The sequence below is a fragment of the Mytilinidion resinicola genome (genome assembly GCF_010093595.1).
Source record: "Mytilinidion resinicola strain CBS 304.34 unplaced genomic scaffold BDZ99scaffold_2, whole genome shotgun sequence".
Lineage (NCBI taxonomy): Eukaryota > Fungi > Ascomycota > Dothideomycetes > Mytilinidiales > Mytilinidiaceae > Mytilinidion > Mytilinidion resinicola.
In genome coordinates this window covers 1476832-1499438 of record NW_022985438.1, presented here as the reverse complement: position 1 = coordinate 1499438, position 22607 = coordinate 1476832, and the positions used below count along the sequence as shown (strand labels likewise).

The 22607-nt window shown below is 52.4% G+C and overlaps 11 protein-coding genes across 11 annotated transcripts; 7 read left to right on the top strand and 4 right to left on the bottom strand.

Moving 5' to 3' along the window:
• Window positions 1–158: 158 nt before the first annotated feature.
• BDZ99DRAFT_514738 (uncharacterized protein) lies at window positions 159–1316 on the top strand (the record flags this gene model as incomplete). Its single annotated transcript, XM_033724903.1, has 2 exons — window positions 159–1202; window positions 1254–1316. The coding sequence occupies 2 exons, from the start codon at window positions 159–161 to the stop codon at window positions 1314–1316; spliced, it is 1107 nt and encodes a 368-aa protein (XP_033583094.1).
• A 45-nt stretch (window positions 1317–1361) lies between these two features.
• On the top strand, window positions 1362–3545 carry BDZ99DRAFT_514737 (uncharacterized protein; the record flags this gene model as incomplete). Its single annotated transcript, XM_033724902.1, has 1 exon — window positions 1362–3545. One exon carries the CDS (start codon window positions 1362–1364, stop codon window positions 3543–3545), a length of 2184 nt encoding a protein of 727 aa, XP_033583093.1.
• Window positions 3546–4654: 1109 nt separating this feature from the next.
• Window positions 4655–5555, top strand: BDZ99DRAFT_494012 (uncharacterized protein; the record flags this gene model as incomplete). The annotated part of the gene is made up of 3 exons (XM_033723279.1): window positions 4655–4833; window positions 4889–5371; window positions 5421–5555. 2 exons carry the CDS (start codon window positions 4655–4657, stop codon window positions 5256–5258), a joined length of 549 nt encoding a protein of 182 aa, XP_033583092.1. The 3' UTR covers window positions 5259–5371; window positions 5421–5555.
• A 548-nt stretch (window positions 5556–6103) lies between these two features.
• Window positions 6104–7750, top strand: BDZ99DRAFT_129393 (uncharacterized protein). Its single transcript, XM_033712605.1, has 6 exons — window positions 6104–6727; window positions 6787–6957; window positions 7010–7057; window positions 7123–7273; window positions 7335–7585; window positions 7638–7750. The coding sequence occupies exons 1-5, from the start codon at window positions 6264–6266 to the stop codon at window positions 7527–7529; spliced, it is 1029 nt and encodes a 342-aa protein (XP_033583091.1). The 5' UTR covers window positions 6104–6263; the 3' UTR covers window positions 7530–7585; window positions 7638–7750.
• Window positions 7751–8027: 277 nt separating this feature from the next.
• On the bottom strand, window positions 8028–9759 carry BDZ99DRAFT_565993 (FAD/NAD(P)-binding domain-containing protein). Its single transcript, XM_033727536.1, has one exon. It carries the CDS (start codon window positions 9405–9407, stop codon window positions 8127–8129), a length of 1281 nt encoding a protein of 426 aa, XP_033583090.1. The 5' UTR covers window positions 9408–9759; the 3' UTR covers window positions 8028–8126.
• Window positions 9760–9934: 175 nt separating this feature from the next.
• BDZ99DRAFT_458028 (uncharacterized protein) lies at window positions 9935–12906 on the bottom strand. Its single transcript, XM_033718824.1, has 2 exons — window positions 12575–12906; window positions 9935–12519 (listed from the first exon to the last, which is right to left on the bottom strand). Exons 1-2 carry the CDS (start codon window positions 12827–12829, stop codon window positions 10150–10152), a joined length of 2625 nt encoding a protein of 874 aa, XP_033583089.1. The 5' UTR covers window positions 12830–12906; the 3' UTR covers window positions 9935–10149.
• A 174-nt stretch (window positions 12907–13080) lies between these two features.
• Window positions 13081–15082, top strand: BDZ99DRAFT_494008 (phosphatidylserine decarboxylase). Its single transcript, XM_033723278.1, has 3 exons — window positions 13081–13526; window positions 13585–13716; window positions 13770–15082. Exons 1-3 carry the CDS (start codon window positions 13120–13122, stop codon window positions 14902–14904), a joined length of 1674 nt encoding a protein of 557 aa, XP_033583088.1. The 5' UTR covers window positions 13081–13119; the 3' UTR covers window positions 14905–15082.
• Window positions 15083–15664: 582 nt separating this feature from the next.
• Window positions 15665–17521, top strand: BDZ99DRAFT_129374 (uncharacterized protein). The gene has a single exon (XM_033712604.1). It carries the CDS (start codon window positions 15825–15827, stop codon window positions 17322–17324), a length of 1500 nt encoding a protein of 499 aa, XP_033583087.1. The 5' UTR covers window positions 15665–15824; the 3' UTR covers window positions 17325–17521.
• A 998-nt stretch (window positions 17522–18519) lies between these two features.
• BDZ99DRAFT_458025 (uncharacterized protein) lies at window positions 18520–18979 on the bottom strand. The gene has a single exon (XM_033718823.1). The coding sequence runs from the start codon at window positions 18898–18900 to the stop codon at window positions 18664–18666; it is 237 nt and encodes a 78-aa protein (XP_033583086.1). The 5' UTR covers window positions 18901–18979; the 3' UTR covers window positions 18520–18663.
• Window positions 18980–20480: 1501 nt separating this feature from the next.
• Window positions 20481–21207, bottom strand: BDZ99DRAFT_129197 (uncharacterized protein). The gene has a single exon (XM_033712602.1). It carries the CDS (start codon window positions 20956–20958, stop codon window positions 20581–20583), a length of 378 nt encoding a protein of 125 aa, XP_033583085.1. The 5' UTR covers window positions 20959–21207; the 3' UTR covers window positions 20481–20580.
• A 249-nt stretch (window positions 21208–21456) lies between these two features.
• Window positions 21457–22600, top strand: BDZ99DRAFT_471392 (DUF1295-domain-containing protein; the record flags this gene model as incomplete). The annotated part of the gene is made up of 2 exons (XM_033721721.1): window positions 21457–22226; window positions 22276–22600. 2 exons carry the CDS (start codon window positions 21457–21459, stop codon window positions 22598–22600), a joined length of 1095 nt encoding a protein of 364 aa, XP_033583084.1.
• Between the last annotated feature and the right edge of the window lie 7 nt (window positions 22601–22607).

The following is a 22607-nucleotide window of genomic DNA, read 5'->3' as shown; positions in this document are numbered from 1 at the left end:
CACACCACAATCACTGTTCCGGTCCACCACTTTAGTCATCTTCAAGCAATCCACTAACCCTTTCAAATCCCAGACACTCTTGCTCTCCCAAACCTTCGCTTAACAACAACATTCTTCACCACCAACCTCTTCTTCCGACACCCGTTCGTGCATACATAATGTCTTCCGCTACAATCAACACATCTGGATTCACCACTGTGGTTTCCAAGAAAACTGCGAAGACCCAGAAGGCCATGGAGAAGAAGAAGTACAGCGAGGAGACCAAGAACGTCAACATCGTTGGCAACTTCAAGATCGTCGATAAGACCGGCGATGGATCCAAAAAGACCAAGAAGGCCAAGAAGGCGAAGAAGTTCAACGTTGCTACCTCCGACAAGCCCGAGGAGACGCCCACTGCCAGTGTTAGTCGCAAGAAGGACGTGATGGGGAGGATCGATAGGTTCGTCGAGGAGATGAAGAAGAAGGAAGGCCCACATGCATTCAACGAGCAGGAGGAGGCGGACATCCGCGCCGCCATGTCTGCCTCTATGGAGGAGATTGACGACAAGGGCAAGGAGAAGAAAGAAGAGTCTGCTCCCATGAACTTCGCCAAAGCCGTCGCCTCCAAGCAAGTCCAAGCCACCCAGTCTACTCTCAGCGCCGAACTCCCAAACGTTCGAATCATCACCAAGCTAGCAAAGCCCATGGGCACCGGTTCCAACCCAGGTTCTTCCTCCGGCTCTGCTGGAGCGGCCGCTAATCAGGTCAAACCTGTCAGTCAGGTCCCCAACAAATCAGCGATGAAAGTTCAATCTACCGTTTCAGCCCCTGCTCCGACGATCGTGCGTCAGGAGTCGCGTGTCGACCCCGAAGTCCAGTTGAAGGATAGCATCGTGTCTTCAGCCGAACCTGCGGTCAAAAAAGTGGTAGTTGACGAGAAGCCTCAGGAGGAAGCCGTCTTATCAAAGGAAGAAAAGAAGAGGCTCAAGCGGAAGGCCCAGCAGCTCAGACAGAGGCAGGCCAAAGAGGCTGCCGCATCAGAGAAAAATGCTCTTGAACAGGCAATCAAAGAGGCTGCGGTAGCTGAAAAGAAAGTGGAAGAAGACGAAGTTGCTAAGAAGAAGGCGGGTCACAACCCGGAGCTTCACAAGAAGCTTAAGGAATTGATCAAGGCGAAGGAACCTCGCAAGAATCAAGCTCTCGCTAGTGCAGGTCCACGCAAGGTAAGACGATCAAGCTTCCGCAGACGTACACTTGACGCTAACGTTTGGCAGGGCTATTCCAATGGGGCTACGGTGGCGCCGGGCACCATTGCCTTGACGAAGAAGGAGAAATAGATCAAAGAAGATGTGCTGAACGCAACCACGGCCAGGAAAGTTGCCATGCTCGTGGCGATTAAGGAAGAGAAAAAGGCCAAGGATGCGGCCCTCTTACAGGACTTGGCCGGAACTTGGGCTTCCCAGCCTACTCAACCCCCTCAGAAGTCCGCCCTAGATCGACAACATCGTACGACCTCCTCACAATCCTCATCGGGATCCTCTACACCAGGTTCGCGTACGTCGGGAACTTCGTTCCTTTCAAGTATCTCCGGCGAGTCCTCCTTCGCTTTCCAGTTTAATGGACCGAGGAAGGATGTAGAAGACAACTCAACGCCTCAGTCCCTGAGCTTTCGAGTAACCGAAAAAGAAGAAATCGCTGTTGCGGAAGTCTCTGTCATGGAGACTGAGGTAGTTACGACGACTGAATCTTCGACTAACAACTCAACACCTCACGAAACCCCACAAGTCGATGAAGGCACCCTTTCTGAGAATTCACCGGAATTGACGGACGGCGACAGCCTATCGGAAGAGGAAGACGGGTTGGTGGATGAGCTACAAGTTCCTTCGGACGACTCTAATCCTCTTGTGATCGAGAGTGGCGACAACCCCGCGGCGGATACTGAAGAACCTCTTCCGGAAGACAGCCTCGACATCACTGAGAAGCCTATTGTCGATGCAGACGCTACTCTTACTATCAAGAGTGTCATCGCCGAGGCCACCTCGAAGGATCCTCTCGAGGGTGAACCCACTTCTCTTGGAGAAGCTGACACATTGGGTGAGGTTCTTGGTATCGAGGAAGGACCAGAAAAAAACGTTCTTACTCCGATCATGACTAAATCAACCATCATGACTGACACTTCCGCTCTCCGATCTGATGAGGAACATGGTCCGGTGGAAGATTCAATTCACGAGCCACCGAGTACCTCCAGCGAGTATTCACAGGAGAAAGACGAGCCTACCAAGCCTAAGAGCAGGTCAATGTTTGACCGGATTACGATTGGCGCCGATGGTCAGCTGGAGAAGGAGGGCCCGGCGGATCAGGCCATCCAGTTTGTGACTGTGGCGAGCGTGAAGGCGACTTCTGGGGATGACTGGGAGTCAGATGTCGACGAGTCGGACAATGAGGAAGACGAGGTGGGGTCGAGCGAGGGTGGCGATTCCGATGAAGAGTTTGAGGAGGGAGCAGACGAAGAGTCCGAGGGAGATGACAAGGTCGTTTATGGACCTGTTTTGGACACTATTGTCGAGGACGATTCAGACGAGGACGACCTAGATGTCGTCATTTCCAACGAGATCGAGCCTTACGACCCGGAGGATCCACTACTACGTCCGGAAGAACTGGCAGTAGCCTCTGGCTACGCTATCCCGATCACGGAGGGCCAAATTTCCACCATTTATGAGGAACCATCGGCGGAAATCCAAGATCTTGAACTCGACACTCAGATTCTCACATCGGATCTGGATATTTTGACCACCTCTGAAAAGGAGTCTTCCTCCCCTGGACATTCTGAAAAGGGCGACCCTCAGCACGTCACAGACTTGACACGACGAGACACGACGGCGCCGATTGTGGAGTTTGTGCAAACCATAAACACAACACAAACGGAGTCGAATGAGGTATCATCGGTTGGAGAGATTCACGAGGCACAGGAAGAAGAGACTGCCGAGGTCATCCCTGAAGTTCTCGAGGAAGTTGAGGTTCGAGAGGAGAACCCCATAGACTCTTCTCCAACAACCCACAACATTCTTTCACCGGCCTCCCCAGTACCGTTGCCAACTAAAAAGCCCCAGCTAGCCCCCACCGTCACAAATATCCGTGGCAGCATTCCGGAGACCGAAGCCGGTCTCCCTGGAAACGTCGAAATCATTCTCTCAAGCAACAAGCCAGCTACTCGATGGGCCAGCCCGTCCTTCTTGTTCAAGATGACGATTTTCATGGCATTGACTCTCGGCCTCGGCTATCTCTTTTGTCGGTTCGTCGTCCCCAAGCTTTGGGACTCTGGCATCGTACTCTTCGGTCTTACACTCGTGATCCTGTCTTGCTGGTACCAGGAACCTGGAGGTTGGGAAACCGGCAAGCAGAGTGCAGTGGGTGGAAGAGAAGAAGACGGAGTAGTAGAGGTAGTCGGAGTGGAAGACGGAGGAGAGGCGACGAGAGCAGATATATGCGGGGCAGGGGAAGGCAAACAGTCACGAGTAGAACATGTCAGGGTAGTTAATGAGTGGGGATGTGATTGGGGAAAGTGAGAGGAGGTGAAGAGGCTGCCGGGGATGCCTCTGAAAGAGCGATGAGTACGACGGCCGCATCATTAGATGATTTCTTTTTCCTTTTTTCCTTTCTTCCTTGTCCTAAGACGAAAAAAGGGCAGCTGGTGGTCTCGGGAGCAGGAGATCCGGCGCGGCCCATGAGCGATTTGCTTTTCTTTTATTCGTAGGGGCACCACGACGACACTTCCACTTTCCATTAGTTAGCTGACTCACTCGGCCAGTGCCAAAGGCATCTTACCACTTGCGGCTTTGATCTCTGCAACCCATTCGTGGGAAGCAGGGGAGTACGCCTAGTCATGATAGAAGCCGGTTTGGCTGGGTGGGTTGGCGAGCGATAGGAGTTTGGTTGTCGGTAACTCTTAGGTAACAATTCCAAAAAAAAAAAACCGATATAACTATGAACGTATTTTCCTGGGTTTGGTGTGAGCACCGTGATTTCTGGGTTCGTGTGAGAGTTGGGAGGTGTTGATGCGATGAACCCGACACTAGAAATCGCAGGCTAAGCAATAGTGATACGTGGCTTGCGCAGTTGATGTGATGATCATACAGGAATCAACTCACTATGATGTCTACTCTATACAGACGATAAGGCGATGATCCAAACGCGGCGCTATAGGGTCTGAGCTCAGCCAATACGACAGCGCTGGCTTCACCTCTCTAACTCCTGCCTCCATAAAAGCAACATGTTGGCATCGATAGTGCACTACTCTGCGACTCAGCTGACACTATTGAGGCCGAGAAAGAACTCACCGGCCTCGGGGATATCCATTGCGCATCTGCAGCTTCTGTTCCTGATCAAGACAAATTTCGATCAGAAGGGGCGATCGAGTGTACTTAACGTTACTGCGCTTCTGAAAGAGCCTGCATATTCAAGCCACGACGCAAGAGGAGCAAATTGACCACGCCCGCTGCACCCGAAAGCCATGTCGGCCTCACCTCCTCCAAGCAAGCGTCAACGTCACTCAGCGAGCACCTCTCTCACTACGCTGTCCCCCGGGCTAACGACTGCGCTCGGTTCTGAACAGCATATTATCAACTCTCCTTCTTCTCTATCATCAGTCCCGAGCGACGGCTCTGTCCATACAACTATGCCAATAGCATCGATTTCTGGCTTGCATTCTTCTTCAAGCAGCGGCTCCGTTGGCCCTGCGCTATCGTTTCATGGTTCGAGTACTAGCCCTGCGTCATATTCTTCGAACGGTGACTCCACGTCTTCACATGAATCTGATTCATCGACCTACGCATCAAGCGAAAACCCACCGTGGAGGTAAGTGAATTCCTTCAAGCCTAAATCCGCGAGCGCGAGGACTAACTAGCTCCAGGAAACTCTCGGAATATGGAAATTTTGATGAATCCGAGCCGCATATAGGATTCATCAACCTAGAGCGATTCCTCCTCGTATTGGACGCAATGGGCAACTTGGGCGTGGAAGGTTATACCAATTACGATTGGGTATCCTACGCATTCTTCCGAGCGGCACAGTTTTGGGACGAACGACTATTATACCGAAACGGGGAAGTTATCCTGATGAGGTTTCTTGGAGCTATTCCAAGCAACTGCAAGGGAATCACCACACTAGAGAGGGTTGAAAATGCGTTTGTTGAAACGTCTTTGGAGTGCGGGGACCAGTATCCAGTCTGGGAAGGCGCATATTATTATGAGGAGCAGTCGAGCCAGTCCGACGAACAGTAATTCCGCTGGAGGTCGCAAGTTCGAGGGTAAATCTAGAGCTGCCTTTCGAATGGAAACGCGTTGGATGTCATTGTTGGTGTGCCACAGCCTCAAGGAAGTGCCTTATTACTCTGGTAAGTAAAATAGCAGTCTCAATAAGCTGTTGCTGATGGATTGCGAAAGCATGAGATGAAATAGAGGTTTGGCTATTGTTGCTGTCCGTTTCAGTTGTCGGACGTCCCCCCGAGGTCTTCAGTAGATCCGCAGAGCTTTGGAAAGTCTTCATTCTCTATGTCCTCGTCTAGTCAACTAAAGTGCGAATGTAACTGATTTAGTGCTGTCCATCCCTATCTGTGTGAAGTGTAGTGGGGAGTAGATGGCCCTAGAAGTACGCACGGCACGCGCAGTACTTATACTTGACCTTCATTCTCTCAGTCTTGCTCCCATTTCTCATCCTTCCTTTTCCATCACTACAAATATCCTCCATGGGCATCTCTCATTCTATGGCGCCGGCCTCATCATTATCATCCTTTGTTTCGTCCGGTGGTGGGTCGAGCGATAACAAGCACCTCCACCAAGCACGGTGACTCTGAGGCTGTGTGAGGCGCACAAAATGAATGTGGCGAGCCGGGTCGACTTTAGAGTGAGTGTTCAGACCCTTTGTAGAAATTTGGTTTGTCGTTCTTCTACTTGTCAATGACTGCATACATAGCGTATGAACACTCCGAGGAAATTTTGTACCGCGTTATGATATACCAGAAGCTATATCCTCAAATCGATTCCTATTGTCTTTCGGCCCACCTCTTAAATTGCCATGACGGAGCAACTACTCCAATCATGTTCTCTCCTCCCGCATTTACGCTATGCTTCTTCGAGATCATGCATGCCAAGGCAAGGCGCATTTCAGCCTGACCACTACCTCGTTTCGAAGGGCAGCTATATATGCAATGCTTCCACGAGCGGAGCAAGCCCTAAGACTCCGCTACTGCGCAAACTATTCCTTGAGCCTCGTCACCGGGTGGAGCAATGCCGGTTACAATCGGCTCCGTGGGCGATATCGTAGCCCTATGTCAGATCCTACGAGACCTCCTCGAAACTTTGGACGAAAGCCGCGGCTCTACCCGAGACTACCAGAAGGCTGTAGAGGATATTCGAAACCTTCAACGCCTTCTATTTACCTTGAAAGATCTAACCGCGACGTGCGATAGCTCTTCGGGATATGTGGCACTGGGTCAGACAGCAAGGCTGAAGGCGCAGGACTGCCATGATCTTATTGTCGTGTTTCATGGTAAGATTGATAAATACAAGAAACATCTCGGAAACTCTAAGAAGAAACGAGGGAAGTGGAAGAAGAAGACTGAAAATGCGGTTCGCGAATCTTTCTGGAAGCTACATTGGCGAATGTCGCATAAGGAGTGTGTGGAGCAATTTCGGACGAACATTAGAGATCACACGCAGTCTATCACGGCTTTGTTAGTGTCGGCACATCTGTAAGACATTATGTATATTCGTGAACACTGATGCGCTGAACCTCTGACTGCGCTCTTAGAAATTCCTTCGTCATGGCGGATGAGCGGTTGCGTCGCCAGGTTGAAGAGTCGAGCAGTCAGCAAGAAGAGTATTCTGCTCAACAAGCCGCTGAAGTGGAGAACATTAGAAAACGACTGGAACAAATGGAGCAAGTACGGCTGATTGCTCCATCTACTGATTGGATTACTACGTATGCGTATACGCGGATAGATTATCTAAAGCCACTGACAGAACACCTTCAGGTTGACGAAGTTCCGCGAAGAGTTCCTTCAGAAGGCTCAAATCATCTGGTATGTCATATGAACCCTTGTGAATCTCGTATTTGTTACGTAATAGGTGCTGATTGTGCGTGTAGGAAAGTAAGCTACGAGACTTGGAAAGGCGTGGTTTACATCCAATCCCAGCTACCTCGCCTTCTTGAACCTTGGAGTGAGCAGCCAGTCATCCTTGACGATGCTATAGGGAGGGTCACGAGGATGCCTTTAGAGCTTGTTGACAGCTGGGATGTAGGTAGAGACCTCTTGCTAGCAGTACACCTCTCACCGTACCTGACATGTTTGCAAATAGATCTTCGAGGATGTCCTCCTCGCGCGCTTCAGAGATATGCCAGGATTGGACCGTATCGCCGGAAAGCAATACGTACTACAGGACGCGACGATGAGGAAAGAAATCTCTCGAAATGTTCCTTTCAAGTGTAGCTTCCGGCCTGGACGGCGAATACTGATGGCGGCTCTTTTCTCCGACGACGCTATCAATGACTAGTGTTGTCCGAGTTGTGGTAACTTGAATGCTGGAACTGCCGATGACCATATAACCTGGTAATTTTCTCCTCTCTTCCAGCCCGTCGCCGACGTTAACCTAAGCTGGCAGTGGGGAATGCGGTATACAATACCAGCGTATCAGTCCGCAGGACGCGCCGCCATATGATACCAAAGACGCCCCAGACAACCTGCTACCTGACTCGAATTTTACAGATTGCGTTTCAGATTTCAAACGCATTCGGCTTTTTCCTCAAACTGAGCCTCCTGTCAATGATGGTAGGTTTCGCGTTTGGTATTGTTGTGCGTGTGGGGACGGGGCGCTCAGCATCACGACTATGTGCTGCTCAATGTGTAGCCATTTTGCGTGCGGCAGCTGCAGTTATGAGCAGGTATGATTAAGTACGGTGCCATCGATTCGACGGAAATTCAACTGGTAATCCGCGAGAAGCAAAGAAATAGTAGATTTCTCCTTATCAATTCCTTGGAATATACGATTACACCTGAGATTGGTGATTTTATAGCAAGGTGTTGCATACGTAATCTAAGAAGGAACTGAGTATAATACAAGCTCTGGAGGAAGATCTTTCAAATTCGACTTTCAAACGAACATCCTGAAAATGAAGAAGTACGTGTAAAGCGCTGCGGTGAAGACAGGCCTGACGAGAGGATGCATGTCGTGTCCTGCAACCGTAGAGCACCACCGATGTATCGATGTCCTCGGTGCTCCCTCTGTGAAGTACATGTCTTTCATCGCGCCATCCGTAATCTCCTGTGCCGCGTGCATTCTGGGAAATAGCTCTTTCTCATACTTCCTCATCTGCTCGTCCAAGACATCCTTTCCAACTGACTTCCCCGTCTCTTTCGCAGCGTCAATGATAGCATGAGCCAACTCCATCGCATCTTGCAACGCCATATTAACTCCAATCCCCGCAAATGGGGTCATGACATGCGCTGCATCGCCCAGCAGTGTGACCCCCCTCTTGTGCTCCCACGCAAAATCAACCGGTAGCATATACAGCGACCTCGGCACAACATCATCATCCACAGCATCCAGCATATTCGTCAACTCTTTCGCCCACCCTACATACTCCTTCTTCGTCCCCTCCCTCGCCTGCTCAAGATCGTAGACATCATACCCACGTTCCCTCATCCAGTCTTCACCTCTCACCCCCCACGCCGACACGCTCACACTCCCATCCCCCAGTACCTGCCCATTCAACCCCTTGCTATCAGAATATCCAAACACACTCCCCCCATCCACCAGCTTCCACACCTCTGGCGCCCTCCTCTCGCAATCCGAAATCGAAAACGAGAACCCCCCAACCCCCGAATAAACCGGCTTAACCTCCGACACCGCTGCCCTGACCTTACTCCAACACCCATCCGCACCAACGACCAGATCGAACCCCCCCTCTTCCCCACCATCCACAAACCTCACCACCCCCTTCCCCGTCCCATCATCCACCTCAACACTCGCAACCTTTTTCTCCCACCTCACAACCCCCTCGCCCACACTCCCCAGCAACACGTCCCTCAACACCCGCCGATCAATCTCGGGCGCCGCGCCCCACTCCCGCGGCTCCGTCTGGCTGCCCCCGCTGCGGCTCAGCCACGTGACGAGCTTCTTATCGACGACTTTAAGCGCTTCGCCGCTCCAGCGCGCGTGGGCGCAGAACTCGTCCCAGAGCCCGGCTTCGCGCATGGCTTTGAGCCCGCCGCCGGGGCGGAGATCCAGAGTGCTGCCCTGCGAGCGAGTGGTGGCGGACGCCTCAGCTTCGAAGATGGAGACGGAGATGGGGGGTGGGGAGCGGAGGAGGAGGCGGGCGAGGAGGAGGCCACCGGGGCCGGCGCCTATGATTGCGATGGTGAGGGGCGGCATTATGTGGAGAGATGCGGGTGGGAAACGGGGAGTTGAGCAGATGGACAAGCTGGTGCAATAGGGTGTAGGTTACGCGGCTTTGTGTGATGGTAATGAAAGACAGATGAGCTATGAGGGCCTTGGATGGAATGAAACGTTCGTGGAAACTCCTGATGAATATTGTGTATGATTCCAGGTAGTGTCGACGTCCACGGCAGCTTTATATAGTCCGCTACTTATATATAATTGGGCCGGCGAACTGCATACGGCCGTACAAAAGTGGCTAATTGTCACACTGACGCGGGGTCTTCGAATTTACGGCCTTAGTTGCGAAACGAAGATGAGCGTCTCGGCTTATACTCGGACTCGATAGGCTGTTACATGTGGAAAGGGGTGATGCGTAGAGGTGAGACAGTAAGCAAGGAGTCGGAGCCGGGGTTGGTTAGAAAACGAGCTAGCCGCTTATAGGCAAGATCACGTGATGTTTTGGAGACTTTTAGACAATCGATGAGATGTCGCACCTCTCAGGATTCAATAAAGCCTATCGGAACGTGTAGTTCGCGTTATGGCATTTACGAAGACTTCAAAACTTATGTCCATAATAAACCTAGCGCGAGGGCCGAAAGTGTGCTACACGAAGAAATCCTTCCTATGATACATCCCTCTCCAACTGCTTGTAAAGCATGATATCAATGATTTCAAGCCATTAAACACCCTTAAAACGCTGCCAAAGCTAGAAGAAGGAAAACGCTCAAAATGTGCTTCATCGAACCACCTCCTCATCTCTCGTATGCAGCGCCTCGGACCCAGAAGCCTCTCCAGCTTCCGGGACAATGGCCTTTTCCTTTCCCTTGCCACTGCCACTGGCCTCGCCCGCCTCTCCAATGCCTTCGCCCTCGGCCTTCTCGCCCTCGGCTTCCTCCTTTTCCTTGGCTTCTCTTTCAGCCTTCGCCTGCTCTTCTGCCGCTAGCCTTTCTTCCTCCCTTCGTTCCGCCGCAACTCGCTCCTCTCTCGCCCTCACCATCCTCTCACCCAGCCCGGGCCAAAGACTCGCCACGAAAAGCGCAACCGCGCGCTCCACGACTCTTATTCTTTCCCGCATCCACCCTCTTTCCCGCTCTTCGTGCTCTCTTATCAATCGCTGGGCAGTCTCTTCGGGCGTAGGGGCACGGCGCGAGTCCCCGCCTTGAGCAGCCTCCGGCCTCGGTCGCTGGCCAGGACCAACCTCGCGCTCCGCAAGAGGAAGAAGTGCTTCAAAATGTCTGCGCACTCTGTCAAACTGATTCTCAAAAAGGCCCAGTTGCGCGAGATACACGATGATGCCGGTAATGCCCATCATGACCGGTCTGCGCCAGCCAGTACCACCAGCGAAGAGGTAAATGAAAGCGATGAGCTTGAAGAGAAGCCAGAAATGAGTTGCGACTCCGATACCGTTTGCCGGAGGCTCTGCCGCCTGACCTGGTTGTGCCTGCTGTGCGGCAGGCTGACCGGGTTGTGTGGCAGGGTTTTGGTTTGCATTTTGAGGTTGCTGGTTCTGACCTTGGGCAGGATTGGTAGCGGGCTGTTGTTGATATACTTGGGCAACTTGGTTCACGAAGCCCGCAAGAACTTGGCGATTCGCATTGAATTGCTGGTTGAACGTATCGAAAGGGAGTGTTGGAGAAAATGGAGCAGTCGTGTAAGTGCCCCTTTCGTCGAAGAGAAGACCGACGGGTCCTTGAGGGCCAGAGAGGAGGAATAGTTCTGGGCCGGGTGCGGTGGCTGGTGTCTGGGCACTTGTTCCAGTCGAAGCTGGCGGCTGGGGCAGATTCGAGGGATTGGCTTGGGTGGGAGTCGAGGTAGAACTAGTGTCTGTGGCGCCATTCGTATTTGTAGCTCGAGAATTCTCCACATTCTCTTGGAGGCGATCGATGCTTTCAACTAGACCATCTGCTTGTTGTCTCAAGCTGTTATTCAACATTTGTAGAGAGACTATATCCCTGTTACGCGCCAATTGGGGATCGGCGACAAGGGAATTTAATGCGGTCTGCAACTCGTCCAGATTGCCGAGAAGGTTCTGCATATGTTGTCGAACTGTTCCGTGCCGCCAGGTTGGAGTAGTCGAGCCTGTAGTCGTGAGATTTGACGTAAGTTCCCCAGAGTCGGCATTTATAAGCAACCTAATGTTTTCCATTTCCCGCTGGGCTGCTTGTAGACTTGATCGAATTCTGGCCAGGTCTCGGTCCATATTTGAATAAATCTGTCTATTGGGATTGGGACTTCCAATCCGTCCGTTCATAAACGGAGGCAGGGGCATATGGGGAGGGTGGGGAAATGCACGGCCGAAGTTAGGAGGTTGTTGGCCAGGGCCAGTGGTAACATTAGTGCTGTTGACGGTCATAGTCCAGCGCTGTCCGTTTGGACCTATGCCTTCGTGTCTGATCGTGCTAGAAGTGTTTGGAGGTATAGCACCAAAAGGTAATCCTGGCGGTGTTCCATTCCCCGGTTCCCTGTTGTCGCCTGGGGTAGCATTAGCTCCATTGATTCCGGCGCCAGGGGAACCTGTAGCGGCTCTCTGCTGTTGCTGCCGAGCTACGTAATCTTGGAAAGCATTCCTTGAAGCTGGTGCTCTGGCGTTGGTTTGCGTCCCTGATTCCGCCCCATTTTGCTGCTCGGGTGGAGTCTGCCCATTTTGCTGAGGCCCAGCCTGGTTAGTGCCGAGCTGTCCTGCTGCTTGCGCTTGCTGCTGTGCCTGCTGCTGGAGGAGGTTCTGAAGCTCAGGCGGAATGGGTAGCTGTGGCGGCACTCCTGGCTGGCCGTTCATTGGGAATGGAAACGGTTGTAGGTGAGGAAACGCGTTATGGTGATGACGCATGTGATGTACGTGGTTCTGGTGTGGCTGTACGGGTTGACGGCCTTGAGCTGGAGCCCTGAAGGGATTCGTTTGAGGTGGAGGGGTCGGGCCTCCAAGTGCGGGGGAAGGAGGACCAGTTCGGAAAGGGTTCTGGGGAGGCACGGTGGAAGAGCGAGGAGCTGGAGTTACTGAATTTCGGGGTATCGGCGTGGAGGAAGTGCTACTGGGGTTATGAGGATGCGAAGAATGGGCGAATTCGCGGAGGACAAGATGCAAGCTCTGTTCACTTGAGGCGCGGATCTGGCAGGATATCAGTTTCAGAGCTCAAGAGCAGGTACGAGGAGTATTCATTTACCTCATCGCGGCCGAATACATCGGTCATAGTGTCCGACTCCTTTGCCATGACCCGCCCTCTATAGATCAGCCTCATACGCTCCACCGCGGGCTTCGCGGCAATCTGGTCCTTGATCTTGAGCTTCAGCTCTGCCACCGTCGTTGACGCCGGAAGTTGCTTGAAGAACATGTCGCCATCGACCTCGGTGGAAGGAGACAGAACCTTCAAATCAATGAAGGTCTGCTCGGCCGGTGCTGCCGCGCTGGGATCGGACATGGCGACGGAGAGGATAGCGAGAGATGTGGAAGTTATGATGGGGTTGAGAGGTGAGCAGCCAGCATGGCCACCAGTAGCTTATAGTGTTTTGGACACAAGAAAGCGAACGCTGGCGCAGTGGTGGATGGTGGATAGGTGGTGTTGTTTCCAGACACGTTGTGGTTCGCCGGCGATCACCCATCAAACCGCGCCGCTTCGATCGACCTTGGCATGAACGAATGTCATGCGGCAAAAAGCATCTCCGTGTGCATACCTTCAATCCCACCCTCTTCTGTTAGTATGACCTAGATATGTCTTTAGCATGCTCCCGCCGAGCCTATACGGCGAGCCACGCCGCAATTCGGCCCATTAGCAGCGACTGCATCGTTGTCTACCGCGGGACCCTTCGCCGCATCGTACATGTCCGCAATCCTGCGCCCTCAAGGACCTTTGCCTGGACAAAACCTCTGTTAGAAGAGCAACAACAGCAGACGAAAGAGTCCTTCCGGTCACGGCTGAATGCCGCTCTGAAGTCTACGAAGATTGAGTGGAAGCCTATCCCAATCGGCCTCGGCATTGGGTTCCTCGGTCTTTTCCAGTTCTACAGAGTCCAACAACGGGAGCAACGGATACAAGAGGAGGAGAGGAGCAGTTATGGGAGTGGACCAGATGGCGGTAAGCCTAAGAAGAGGGAGAGGATACGCCCAAGTGGACCGTGGTACGTCTCGCACGCCTCAGCTTTATCTAAACCACGAGACTAACAATCATACCTCTAGGCAAGTTCAAATAATGTCTACGTTACCATTGAAGGCACTATCGAGGATATGGGGTCGCTTCAATGAACTAGAAATACCATACTACCTTCGCGTGCCCGGCTTCAAACTCTACTCTTTTATATTTGGCGTGAAGTAAACCTTACTTGACACTATCGACCTAATGCGTCATGCTAATACCAGTCCAGTCTCTCGGAAGTCGCCGAGCCTGACCTCCATACCTACCCAAATCTCGCGTCTTTCTTCTACCGTACCCTAAAGCCCGGCTCTCGGCCCATTGACCCCTCCCCCAACGCCATTGTCTCGCCAGCCGATGGCAAAGTAATCCAGTTCGGCATCATTGACAATGGCGAAGTCGAGCAAGTAAAAGGCGTAACGTACAGCCTAGACGCGCTCCTAGGCTCTGTCCGTCCAAAGTCTTCAAACGGGTCAATACCAACCTCCAACATCGCCTCATCTCCCAACTCGGCCCAACCTAGCGGCTCCCGTGCCCGCACCGGCGACGAAGAGATTATCCGCGCCGATGAAGAATTTGCCCAGATAAACGGCATATCGTACACGCTACCCAACCTTTTCTCCAGCCCCCAACCGAAAGGCAACGAACCCGGCGAGATGCCAGTCGACCAGTCGACCTCGCCCCGCGCCTCCTCTGAAGCCGAAGTCCGCGCTGACCTGGCTCTCGCCGAGTCCTCACGTTCCTGGTGGGCACCCACCCCCTCCAAAGATCCCACCGCTCTGTACTACTGCGTCATCTACCTCGCGCCGGGCGACTACCACCGCTTCCATTCCCCAGCCTCCTGGGTTGTCGAATCCCGCCGCCACTTCGCCGGGGAGCTTTATAGCGTATCACCCTATCTACAGCGCACATTGCCAGGCCTTTTCACTCTAAACGAGCGTGTCGTGCTTCTTGGTCGCTGGCGCTGGGGCTTCTTTAGCTTTACCCCTGTCGGCGCGACCAACGTCGGTTCTATCGTCGTCAACTTCGATCGCGAACTGCGTACGAATAGTTTGAATACGGACACGGCCGCTGATCGCGCTGCCGAGGAGGCGGCCAAGCGTGGGGAGTTGTATTCTGGGTTTTCCGAGGCTACGTACGAGAACGCGAGTTCCGTCCTCGGTGGGCATGCGCTGAAGAGAGGAGAGGAGATGGGCGGGTTCCAGCTGGGCAGTACGATTGTGCTTGTATTTGAGGCACCGAAGGGCCGCCGGCCGACTTTTGATGAAGGATATGTTGAAGGCCAGAGGCCCGGGGGATGGAGTTGGAAGATTAAGCAGGGGCAAAAGGTGAAGGTTGGGGAGATGTTGGGATTTGTAGATGAGTAGGGTGGGATCGATGGGTATGTATATATATGGGCCGTGAGAGGACTGAGCATGTGGTTGTACTATAGGAGTATACCCATCAATGACTAGAAACGTGAAATGTTTTCAGGTTGCTCATCAAGCTGTGATTATACATTCTACAAGTCCTATCAATCCAGCGCGTTAAACAAACTGATGGGCTTCAAGATAGTTTTCACAACTGCCTACTATTTGATGTGGCTCAGTGAAACTAAGCTTCTTCAATATGAAGAACATCCATTTCGTTTAGGTTCTCGGAAGCTCCTTGAAGCTCCGCATTCAGTAACATGAAGGTGTGCACAGGCTTCATAGGAGCGAAAGTGATGCCAGAAGTAAACGTCTGCAGTCACGTGGTTTGTAGAATAGTGTCTTTTACCTACCAATCGCACCTTGATCCGAGCTTTTCAGAATTTAATCCAATCTCATCTCAGCTTCCCACACCTACGCACCTTGTTGAAACACCAAGACTTGCTTTGTTCGGCATGTTATTCCTTTATCATTCCGCTAGCCACACAGGCACTCGGGACGTAGCCCCCGGGCTTCAGCTCCCCGCTAATCCAAGACTTCCAAGGTTGCTTTGTTGAGATGGATGCGTCCCACTTCAAATCTATCCTGAATCTCGCGAAGCCAACCATAACCATCAAACATCATCACGAAACATCGCAAAAGTGTTTTCTTACTCTCGGCTGCGGATTCTGGTATGACTCAGAGTCTGCAATAGCCGCCTACTCTGTAGATGGTTAAGAATAGAGTCGGGAGGCAGTGCTACCAGGCATCAGCCATTGTGCCACTCTCATTCCCATCCATCCTATATTCCAAGTACCTACTTCTTTCGTAACTTTCCTATACTCTCTTCTCGCCTCATTATCGTATCCGAACAACTCAAGCTACCCTATTCTACAATAATGGAGATTTCGTCGAATCCACCTCTTCTAGGCTTACCACCCGAGGTTGTGGAGAGAATCATCTCCAGTCTCGATCTGGCTTCTCTCAAGAATCTTCGGCTAAGCTGCAAAGACCTCAGCAATACCTGCATAGGGCCATATTTCAAGAGCTTCTTCAACACCCAGTCAACAGACCTGACGAAGGGGAGCTTAGATAAGCTCAACGCAATCGCTTCCCATACACAGTTGGGCCCAGCGGTAAAACATGTCATAGTCCGAGCCATCATCTATGATCCCTCGGAGCTCGAATGTCTGTTGGCTACAAAACGAAAACGAATTACTACAAGGAATGGCCCTTTCATGAGCACTACCGAGCCAGCATGCACCGAAGAGGAGCTCCAGGAAGCGAAGTCCGACCTCGAATGGCTACGTGCTCGTATCAAAGAATCGAGCAACCAACCTGACGACTCAACCACTTCTATGCTAGAGTCAGCTTTCCGCTCCTTTGCTAAACTAGACTTCATCGAACTTGACGCTTCCGTCATCCAGGCACCGGGAAAGTCCGTGAGTACACAGGCTACCAGAGAGTGGTATGCGATTTGGGCACGCGCAACCCAGGTCTTTGACATCACTACGCTGGCGATTGCCCGGAGCGGGATCGAAGTCGAAACTCTCACCTTCTATCGCGAGACCCATCGCTGCAGCATTCCCTCTGTCGAGATCACAGATCACATAGCTGCTCTTGAAACTGCCGGGTTTGTAGAAGCTGGAGTCCACGTCAAGAACGTAGCTCTCAGCATATCGACACGCGTCGTGTGCAACTTTTCGAAGATTCTCGAAGCCCGTGAAGGCCTTCAAGGCGTCGAAAAAATCTATCAGGACGCCTTTGGCACCTCGAGCGCGGGACTGCTGAAGGCCGATGACCCGGAGGCTTTGGCACACGACAACTTCCCCGGTGTCGCGCAGCTGCTGCAGTTTATGCCAAATCTCGAGGCCATTGACCTGCACCTCTATAACACGTTGCAGGGTTCCACAAAGAGCTACGACCGGATCTTCAACACGGTGGCAAGCGAAGTCCACTTGCCAGCGCTTGAGCAGTGCTTTCTCAGAGGCGTACCCACGACAGCTGAGTCCTTACTCCTCTTTCTAGAGAAACACCCCAAGCTCAACCACTTCGAGCTCAGAGAGGTCCGCCTCACCACAGGCACCTGGGAAGCAATCTTCTCGCATTTGTCGGGAATGCCAGCACTCACAAAGCTTCGTATGTCGAATCTCAGGTCTGGGGGAAACGGCATGCTGTTCAACCTCCAGCCCCCAACCAAGTACGACTACAAAGAATTCCAGCAGAAACGATGGTCTTACCCTTGTATGGACGGAGACATGGTCCACACGCTGGAGCTTGGTGCCGAAGAAATCAAGAGAGGTCTCAAGTTTCGCGCAAGGCCTCAAGAGAGGCAGTTAGGATCCCCGTGGTTCATGATGTGGATGGAGTCTACCAAGGGCTTATATGGTCCGCCTTAAAATGTTCAGGTTCATCGCTCAAGCCGCAAAGTGACACCTTCGGCGCACTCTTACGATACGAATGGTTGGTGGGGATGCACACGTTGGCTACTTCAATATACGCACAATTTCAATTTCCACATGATACAGTCGTGTCTAGGACCATTTTGTCTTTCCGATATTACGCCAGTCACACTACACACGAGAACTGAATTTTATGTATAAGCTTTTAGGAGACCGGGAAACCACCCCAAACTGAGCACATGGGATAAACACCATCCGCCAGTAGATCGACCCGGACTAGTACACAGAGCCATGCCACCACACCTCCGCTATGCGCTCGCATGCGTACCGCATGAAGATGCGTATGCTTGTCGACCACTGCATTGACCACCTGCTGCAAGCTATATTGTCTCACGCGGACCTCACGCCGGTGACGCTAACTCCGGTAGATCTGGGATATTGAGCAGGGATCTCGTGGTGGAGACGGAGAGGGAGCAGACGTGTCGGGATTGGAGGCGGGTGAAAGAGTGGGTGGTTGGGAGGGGGAGCCGGGGAGCTTGCCGTTGAAGAAGCGTGCTGGGGGAGGAGCATGAGGGGTTGCATATTGACGAGGGGGGTTGGGAGCAGGTGGGGTTTGGAAGGATCGATGGGGCTGGGGGGGTATAGGTTGAGGGAGGAGGAGGAGAGTGTTGGAGATGGGTGCTTCCTTTGCGATGGCTTATGGTGCAGTGCTTTGTCATAGATATCCGTACACGTTCTTGCCACTGTTTCGTGGGGCTTCAATGCACTACCAGAAACCGGGGGCAGCAAATACACTTCCAATCTGCGTACAATATGCTGACACTGTTTGGGGTAGCCTCGTGAGTTTACTAGTTGTCCAAAATGCCGTACTTCACTCTCATGCGGAACGCGGAAATACTATGAGGCACGAGTGTAAGAATATCTATGACGAGGCAATGTAGAATGGAATTTCAAACAGTAGGACAGAATACAACAATGTTCGAGGATAGGGTCTTCTTGGAAGCCTTCCTATAATGTCCTATGTCTCCGCATTCGGCCTTGTGACGAGCACTTACCTCTAAGCAATTGCAAGACGCCCATAGGGAGTTGGCCTGGTTAACTCAGATTATTATCCCGTATAGCACATTCTCAGAGCCTAGAAGAAATGATAGTATAGTTTTTATTCGCATCAATTTATGGAAAGCTGCTGGTAGCCGTGCTAAATATACTAAGCAGCAATAAAAGCAACATCAAGCTGAACCGCCGAAGTCTGACATCCGCCGTCTCTCAACAGCCATCGTTGTACAGACCCGACAATTCTTTTCAGCATTTGAGCTCGTCATCCCTATGCACAAACTCACTCCTGCTCCTCCTCATCCTCTTCAGCCCAGTACTTGAAGACATAGGGCTCCTCGTATGCATCGTCGTCGTCCTGGGCCTGATACTGGACCTGACCCTCGTTTGGATCCTCCTCATCGTCATCAGAATCCGAATCCGAGTCGATCTCCTCAATATCGCCAGCTACATCTTCGCACAGCTTCTTGGGAAAGCCCACATTTTCTATCATCTCCACAATCTCCGCTTCGAATTCCATTGTGCGAATGGGCAGCTCGTCTCTGAAGGAGCTGGCCAGGTGAACCCAATTATACCTGTACCGGACCTTTGCATACGCCAGAACGCGGCGAATGACAGTCAGGTCACGCGGCTGATCCATGACTGTGACGGACAGGTCGTACTTGCCAGGGTTCACGTCATAGATGGTCTTGTATCCGCCGGGGTTGACTTCCCACCTCGGACCGTTCGGTTCTCCGACCGCACCTTTCTTCATCAGTTCCTTCTGGTTCTCGTAGAATCCCCAACGATCCCACTTCGGATGCGCGCGAATGAAAGCCCTAATCTCCATGTCTCGTGCGATCTTCTTGCGTTGGATATTGATGAGATCGCGGTCATCCCTGAGGTACACGATCAAAGCATCACGAGCGCGAGTGGGGTTGTTGTCATTGAGCTTGAGGCCGTAGGATTCGTCTTCGAGGAAATCGGTCTCGTCGAACAGGTATGGAGAGTCGGTGGTCCTCGGTAGGCTTTCGATGGGCGTTTCACCGCGATCCTCGTTGGGCGTGTAGGCGTCGTCGAGAAGGATGATGCCATGGTGGTCTTTTTCGATAGACGAGACAGGAGTGTCCTGGTCCGTGTCGTAGTCTTCATCGCGGGGCTGGACTGGTGTAGCAGGCTCAAAAATAGCGTCGGCATAGATGGAAGCAAGCGAACGTGGCTCTTTCTTGTTAGACGTGGCAGGTGTAGCAACCTCGGAAAAGGCGTCAGCGTGGGCGGAAGCGAACGAATGTGGCTCATCCTTGCTAGGCGTGACAGTCGGATCAAAGCTTTCAGAGGACCTGTACTCGTAAGGAACGCCCGTCGCATGTGGACTCTGGGACAATGTGTACCTGGCGTACATAGGAGGAGTCCTGCCGGGAGAGCCGTGAGGGACGTGAATACCCCGGTTTACTGCTCTGAGAGACTGCGCGGAATCGCGGCGCAGGCCGGTGGACTTCAAGGTGAGTTCGCCCTGTTTTGGCATCGCTGAAGAAGCTTCATGACCCGTGTTGCTGACTGATTCATCCTCGTCTTCGCCGACTTCGGATTCACCGCTTGAGCTCGACTCTCCTATTTGCTTCGTGGCGTAAAGGCCGGAATCGTTCAACTTCGCGATATTGCTCGAATCTCCCGCATTTTCGGTGGCAGGCAAGCTGGGTGTTCGTAGCTTAACGATGAGGCTCTTCTTCTCTGTCTCATCGGCTTCCTTGGCTGTGCTTCGACGCGCTCGTTTCGGTCCAGGTTCGTCGGAAGGTATTTTGGTCAGCAGCGCCTTGCCCAAGGGCGCAGAGCCAACGGACTTCAGATTCTTTGGGTGCTGAATACCCTGGAACACAGTTAGCGCCTAAGCTCTCGTAGAAATAGAATACCGGAGGAATGTACCTTGGCAGTCACTCTCTTTCTCTTGGACTGCTTGATCGCAGGAGCCGCCTTGGAGGTTCCAGACTTGGGAGTTTCAGAGCCACGATCCATTGAAAGTTCTTCGATTAAGCGCTGAGGCTTTTCCGCGTTGCGTTTGGGGCGACCCGCCATGGCGTTGCGATGCTAAGGTTCTGCTGCGGACGAGTCGGTTTTGCTGGCAATGGAGGGAGGAGGGAGGATGGTGAGGGGTTGGAGGTAGATAAAGAGTGTGAGGTGCGATGTGCCGTGACCGCGGGCAGTAGTCATTTGGAGAACAATCTTAGTCGCGGCGTGCTTGAGATTTTTTAATAGATGACGGGAAGAAGCGCGGGCCACCGCCGCTGGTGAATTGGAATTGTGAGCATGTGCAATAGTGAAATAGCGCACAATAGAGGCCATTACTAATCATATCTAGAAAATAGAGCGTAATTGTGGCAGTACTCCCTTGGCCAATATTGTAGGTAGTCTGTAAATACATGATATGAAAGATGCACCCCAACCTGGGGCGAAACCTCGAAGTCCCCTGAGTTGCATCATAGACGCTGATATTCGTTCTCTTGCATTGACAGAGAATTGAGAAAAGGGAGAATGAGAGCAAGGGAAGATACTTCGACGGCATGGCAGATCGGGCCTGCAGCATGTTTCGTTTGTCGCTCATGATAACGCGTTGAGGCTCCCCGAAAGTGCGGGGAAGGTTGGGACCACGTATCTGATTTCTTCGAACGCGGAATTAAGCGTCTGCGTCTTGGTGAGATAGCATGTACATAGCGGCGCCGTGAGGCACATTGGTGGAGGAGAGATGGGACGAAAGCTCGCGATGCTTGGCCTGAGGTTGAGGCCCGTGCACAGACCACCCTCTCAGATCTTGTATCTCACTCCATCCTTGCACTTCACTCCACATTTTGGAGAGGAAATAGGACACGCCTTGGACATGCCATTTACGACAGCAGGAGTGAAGAGCTGCTAACAGTAGCATTAATAATGAAGAGTCAACGAAGAAACCAGTCAGGCGATCGCACCCCGCGTTACCTGGCGGTTACATCATTGTCCGTCAGTTTGCGGGGAAGTTGTGTCGAATAAACACGCCTTGCCGCCCTCTCCGAATCCGTCATCTCCACACTTTCTCCTCTCTCCCCTCCCCTCCAAAGCTTCAACCATGGCTGGATGGTTCGACCGCTCGGGCATCAAAGAGGGCAAAATCCCTGCTGTTGAGGTCCAAGTAGCTGACCGCAAACCGCATCAATTCTACCTCAACCAGGACAACACCACTATCAAAGACTCCTTCCACTCCAAGATCCACGTCGAGTCCGCCTCTCTCTTCGACGTCGGCATCTTCAAAGACACGCTTGCGCCTTCTCTTGCATTGCACTCCGGCTTCGCCGTCATCGCCTGGGGAGCTGCCCGCTACACCAACCGTGTTGAAGCCAAAGACTGGATTTGGCCCAGCGGACAGGTCGTCAATGCGTGGTGGTCTGCCGTTGGACGTCGCGTGTATGCTGGATTCACCCTCTCCCAAGCTCTGAATCGCTTGTCCTGGCATGAGCGTCTCGTTCTAACTGGCGTCACGCTTTGGGGCGGCCGACTCTTCTACCGCGTTGCCTCTCGCTCCATCAAACGTGGTAAAGACGACCCCAGGTATGACGAGGTCAAGAAAGAGGATGACTTTTGGACCAAATCTCTCCTCACGACCTTCCTCCCTGAAGCTCTCATCCAAAGTATCATCAGCTTGCCCTTCACTGCGCCGTTCCGACATGAGGGTGCTGTCCTGATGGGGTACCACCCGTACGTCCAGATGGCTGCTGTGGGTATCTTCTCTGCTGGGCTTGCTCTTGAGACGATCGCCGATTATCAACTCGATCAGCACAAAAAAGAGGGCAAAGGCGGTCTGACCAAGGAAGGCGTTTGGAGCATTGTCCGCCATCCGAAGTGAGTACCCTTCCGATATACTATTTTAACACACTACTGACTAATCTAGCTATCTCGGCGACACATTCGTCCACCTCTCCTTCATCGTACTTCTCTACGGCTCCGACATGCTTGCACCTGTTGAGCTCCTCGGCCCTCTTGCCAACTACCTCTTCCTGCGCTACTTCGGTGGAGACAAGGAGAACGAAGCTAGCCAGACGCGTCGATACTCCATGTCAGACCCCGAGAAGCTGAAGCAGCTGGAGCAATTCCGCAACGAGAAGAACTCGTTCTGGCCCGCTGCGAAGGAATTGAGCAACCACTGGCTTTGGACTGTGCTCGGATTTGGTGCACTCGGAATTGCCATTGAGGAGGGATTGAGGACACTGCACTGAACGTACT

What these genes read in the sequence shown, in the direction of transcription:
- BDZ99DRAFT_129393 (XM_033712605.1), top strand. Translation starts at nt 6,264, where the DNA reads ATGCCGGTTACAATCGGCTCCGTGGGCGATATCGTAGCCCTATGTCAG. An exon ending in TTGTTAGTGTCGGCACATCT is followed by an intron (nt 6,728 to 6,786) that starts GTAAGACATTAT and finishes CTGCGCTCTTAG; the next exon opens with AAATTCCTTCGTCATGGCGG. An exon ending in CAGAAGGCTCAAATCATCTG is followed by an intron (nt 7,058 to 7,122) that starts GTATGTCATATG and finishes TTGTGCGTGTAG; the next exon opens with GAAAGTAAGCTACGAGACTT.
- BDZ99DRAFT_565993 (XM_033727536.1), bottom strand. Translation starts at nt 9,407, where the DNA reads ATGCCGCCCCTCACCATCGCAATCATAGGCGCCGGCCCCGGTGGCCTC.
- BDZ99DRAFT_458028 (XM_033718824.1), bottom strand. Translation starts at nt 12,829, where the DNA reads ATGTCCGATCCCAGCGCGGCAGCACCGGCCGAGCAGACCTTCATTGAT. An exon ending in ATGTATTCGGCCGCGATGAG is followed by an intron (nt 12,520 to 12,574) that starts GTAAATGAATAC and finishes ATATCCTGCCAG; the next exon opens with ATCCGCGCCTCAAGTGAACA.
- BDZ99DRAFT_494008 (XM_033723278.1), top strand. Translation starts at nt 13,120, where the DNA reads ATGTCTTTAGCATGCTCCCGCCGAGCCTATACGGCGAGCCACGCCGCA. An exon ending in ATACGCCCAAGTGGACCGTG is followed by an intron (nt 13,527 to 13,584) that starts GTACGTCTCGCA and finishes TCATACCTCTAG; the next exon opens with GCAAGTTCAAATAATGTCTA. An exon ending in TCTTTTATATTTGGCGTGAA is followed by an intron (nt 13,717 to 13,769) that starts GTAAACCTTACT and finishes ATACCAGTCCAG; the next exon opens with TCTCTCGGAAGTCGCCGAGC.
- BDZ99DRAFT_129374 (XM_033712604.1), top strand. Translation starts at nt 15,825, where the DNA reads ATGGAGATTTCGTCGAATCCACCTCTTCTAGGCTTACCACCCGAGGTT.
- BDZ99DRAFT_458025 (XM_033718823.1), bottom strand. Translation starts at nt 18,900, where the DNA reads ATGGAATTCGAAGCGGAGATTGTGGAGATGATAGAAAATGTGGGCTTT.
- BDZ99DRAFT_129197 (XM_033712602.1), bottom strand. Translation starts at nt 20,958, where the DNA reads ATGAGCGACAAACGAAACATGCTGCAGGCCCGATCTGCCATGCCGTCG.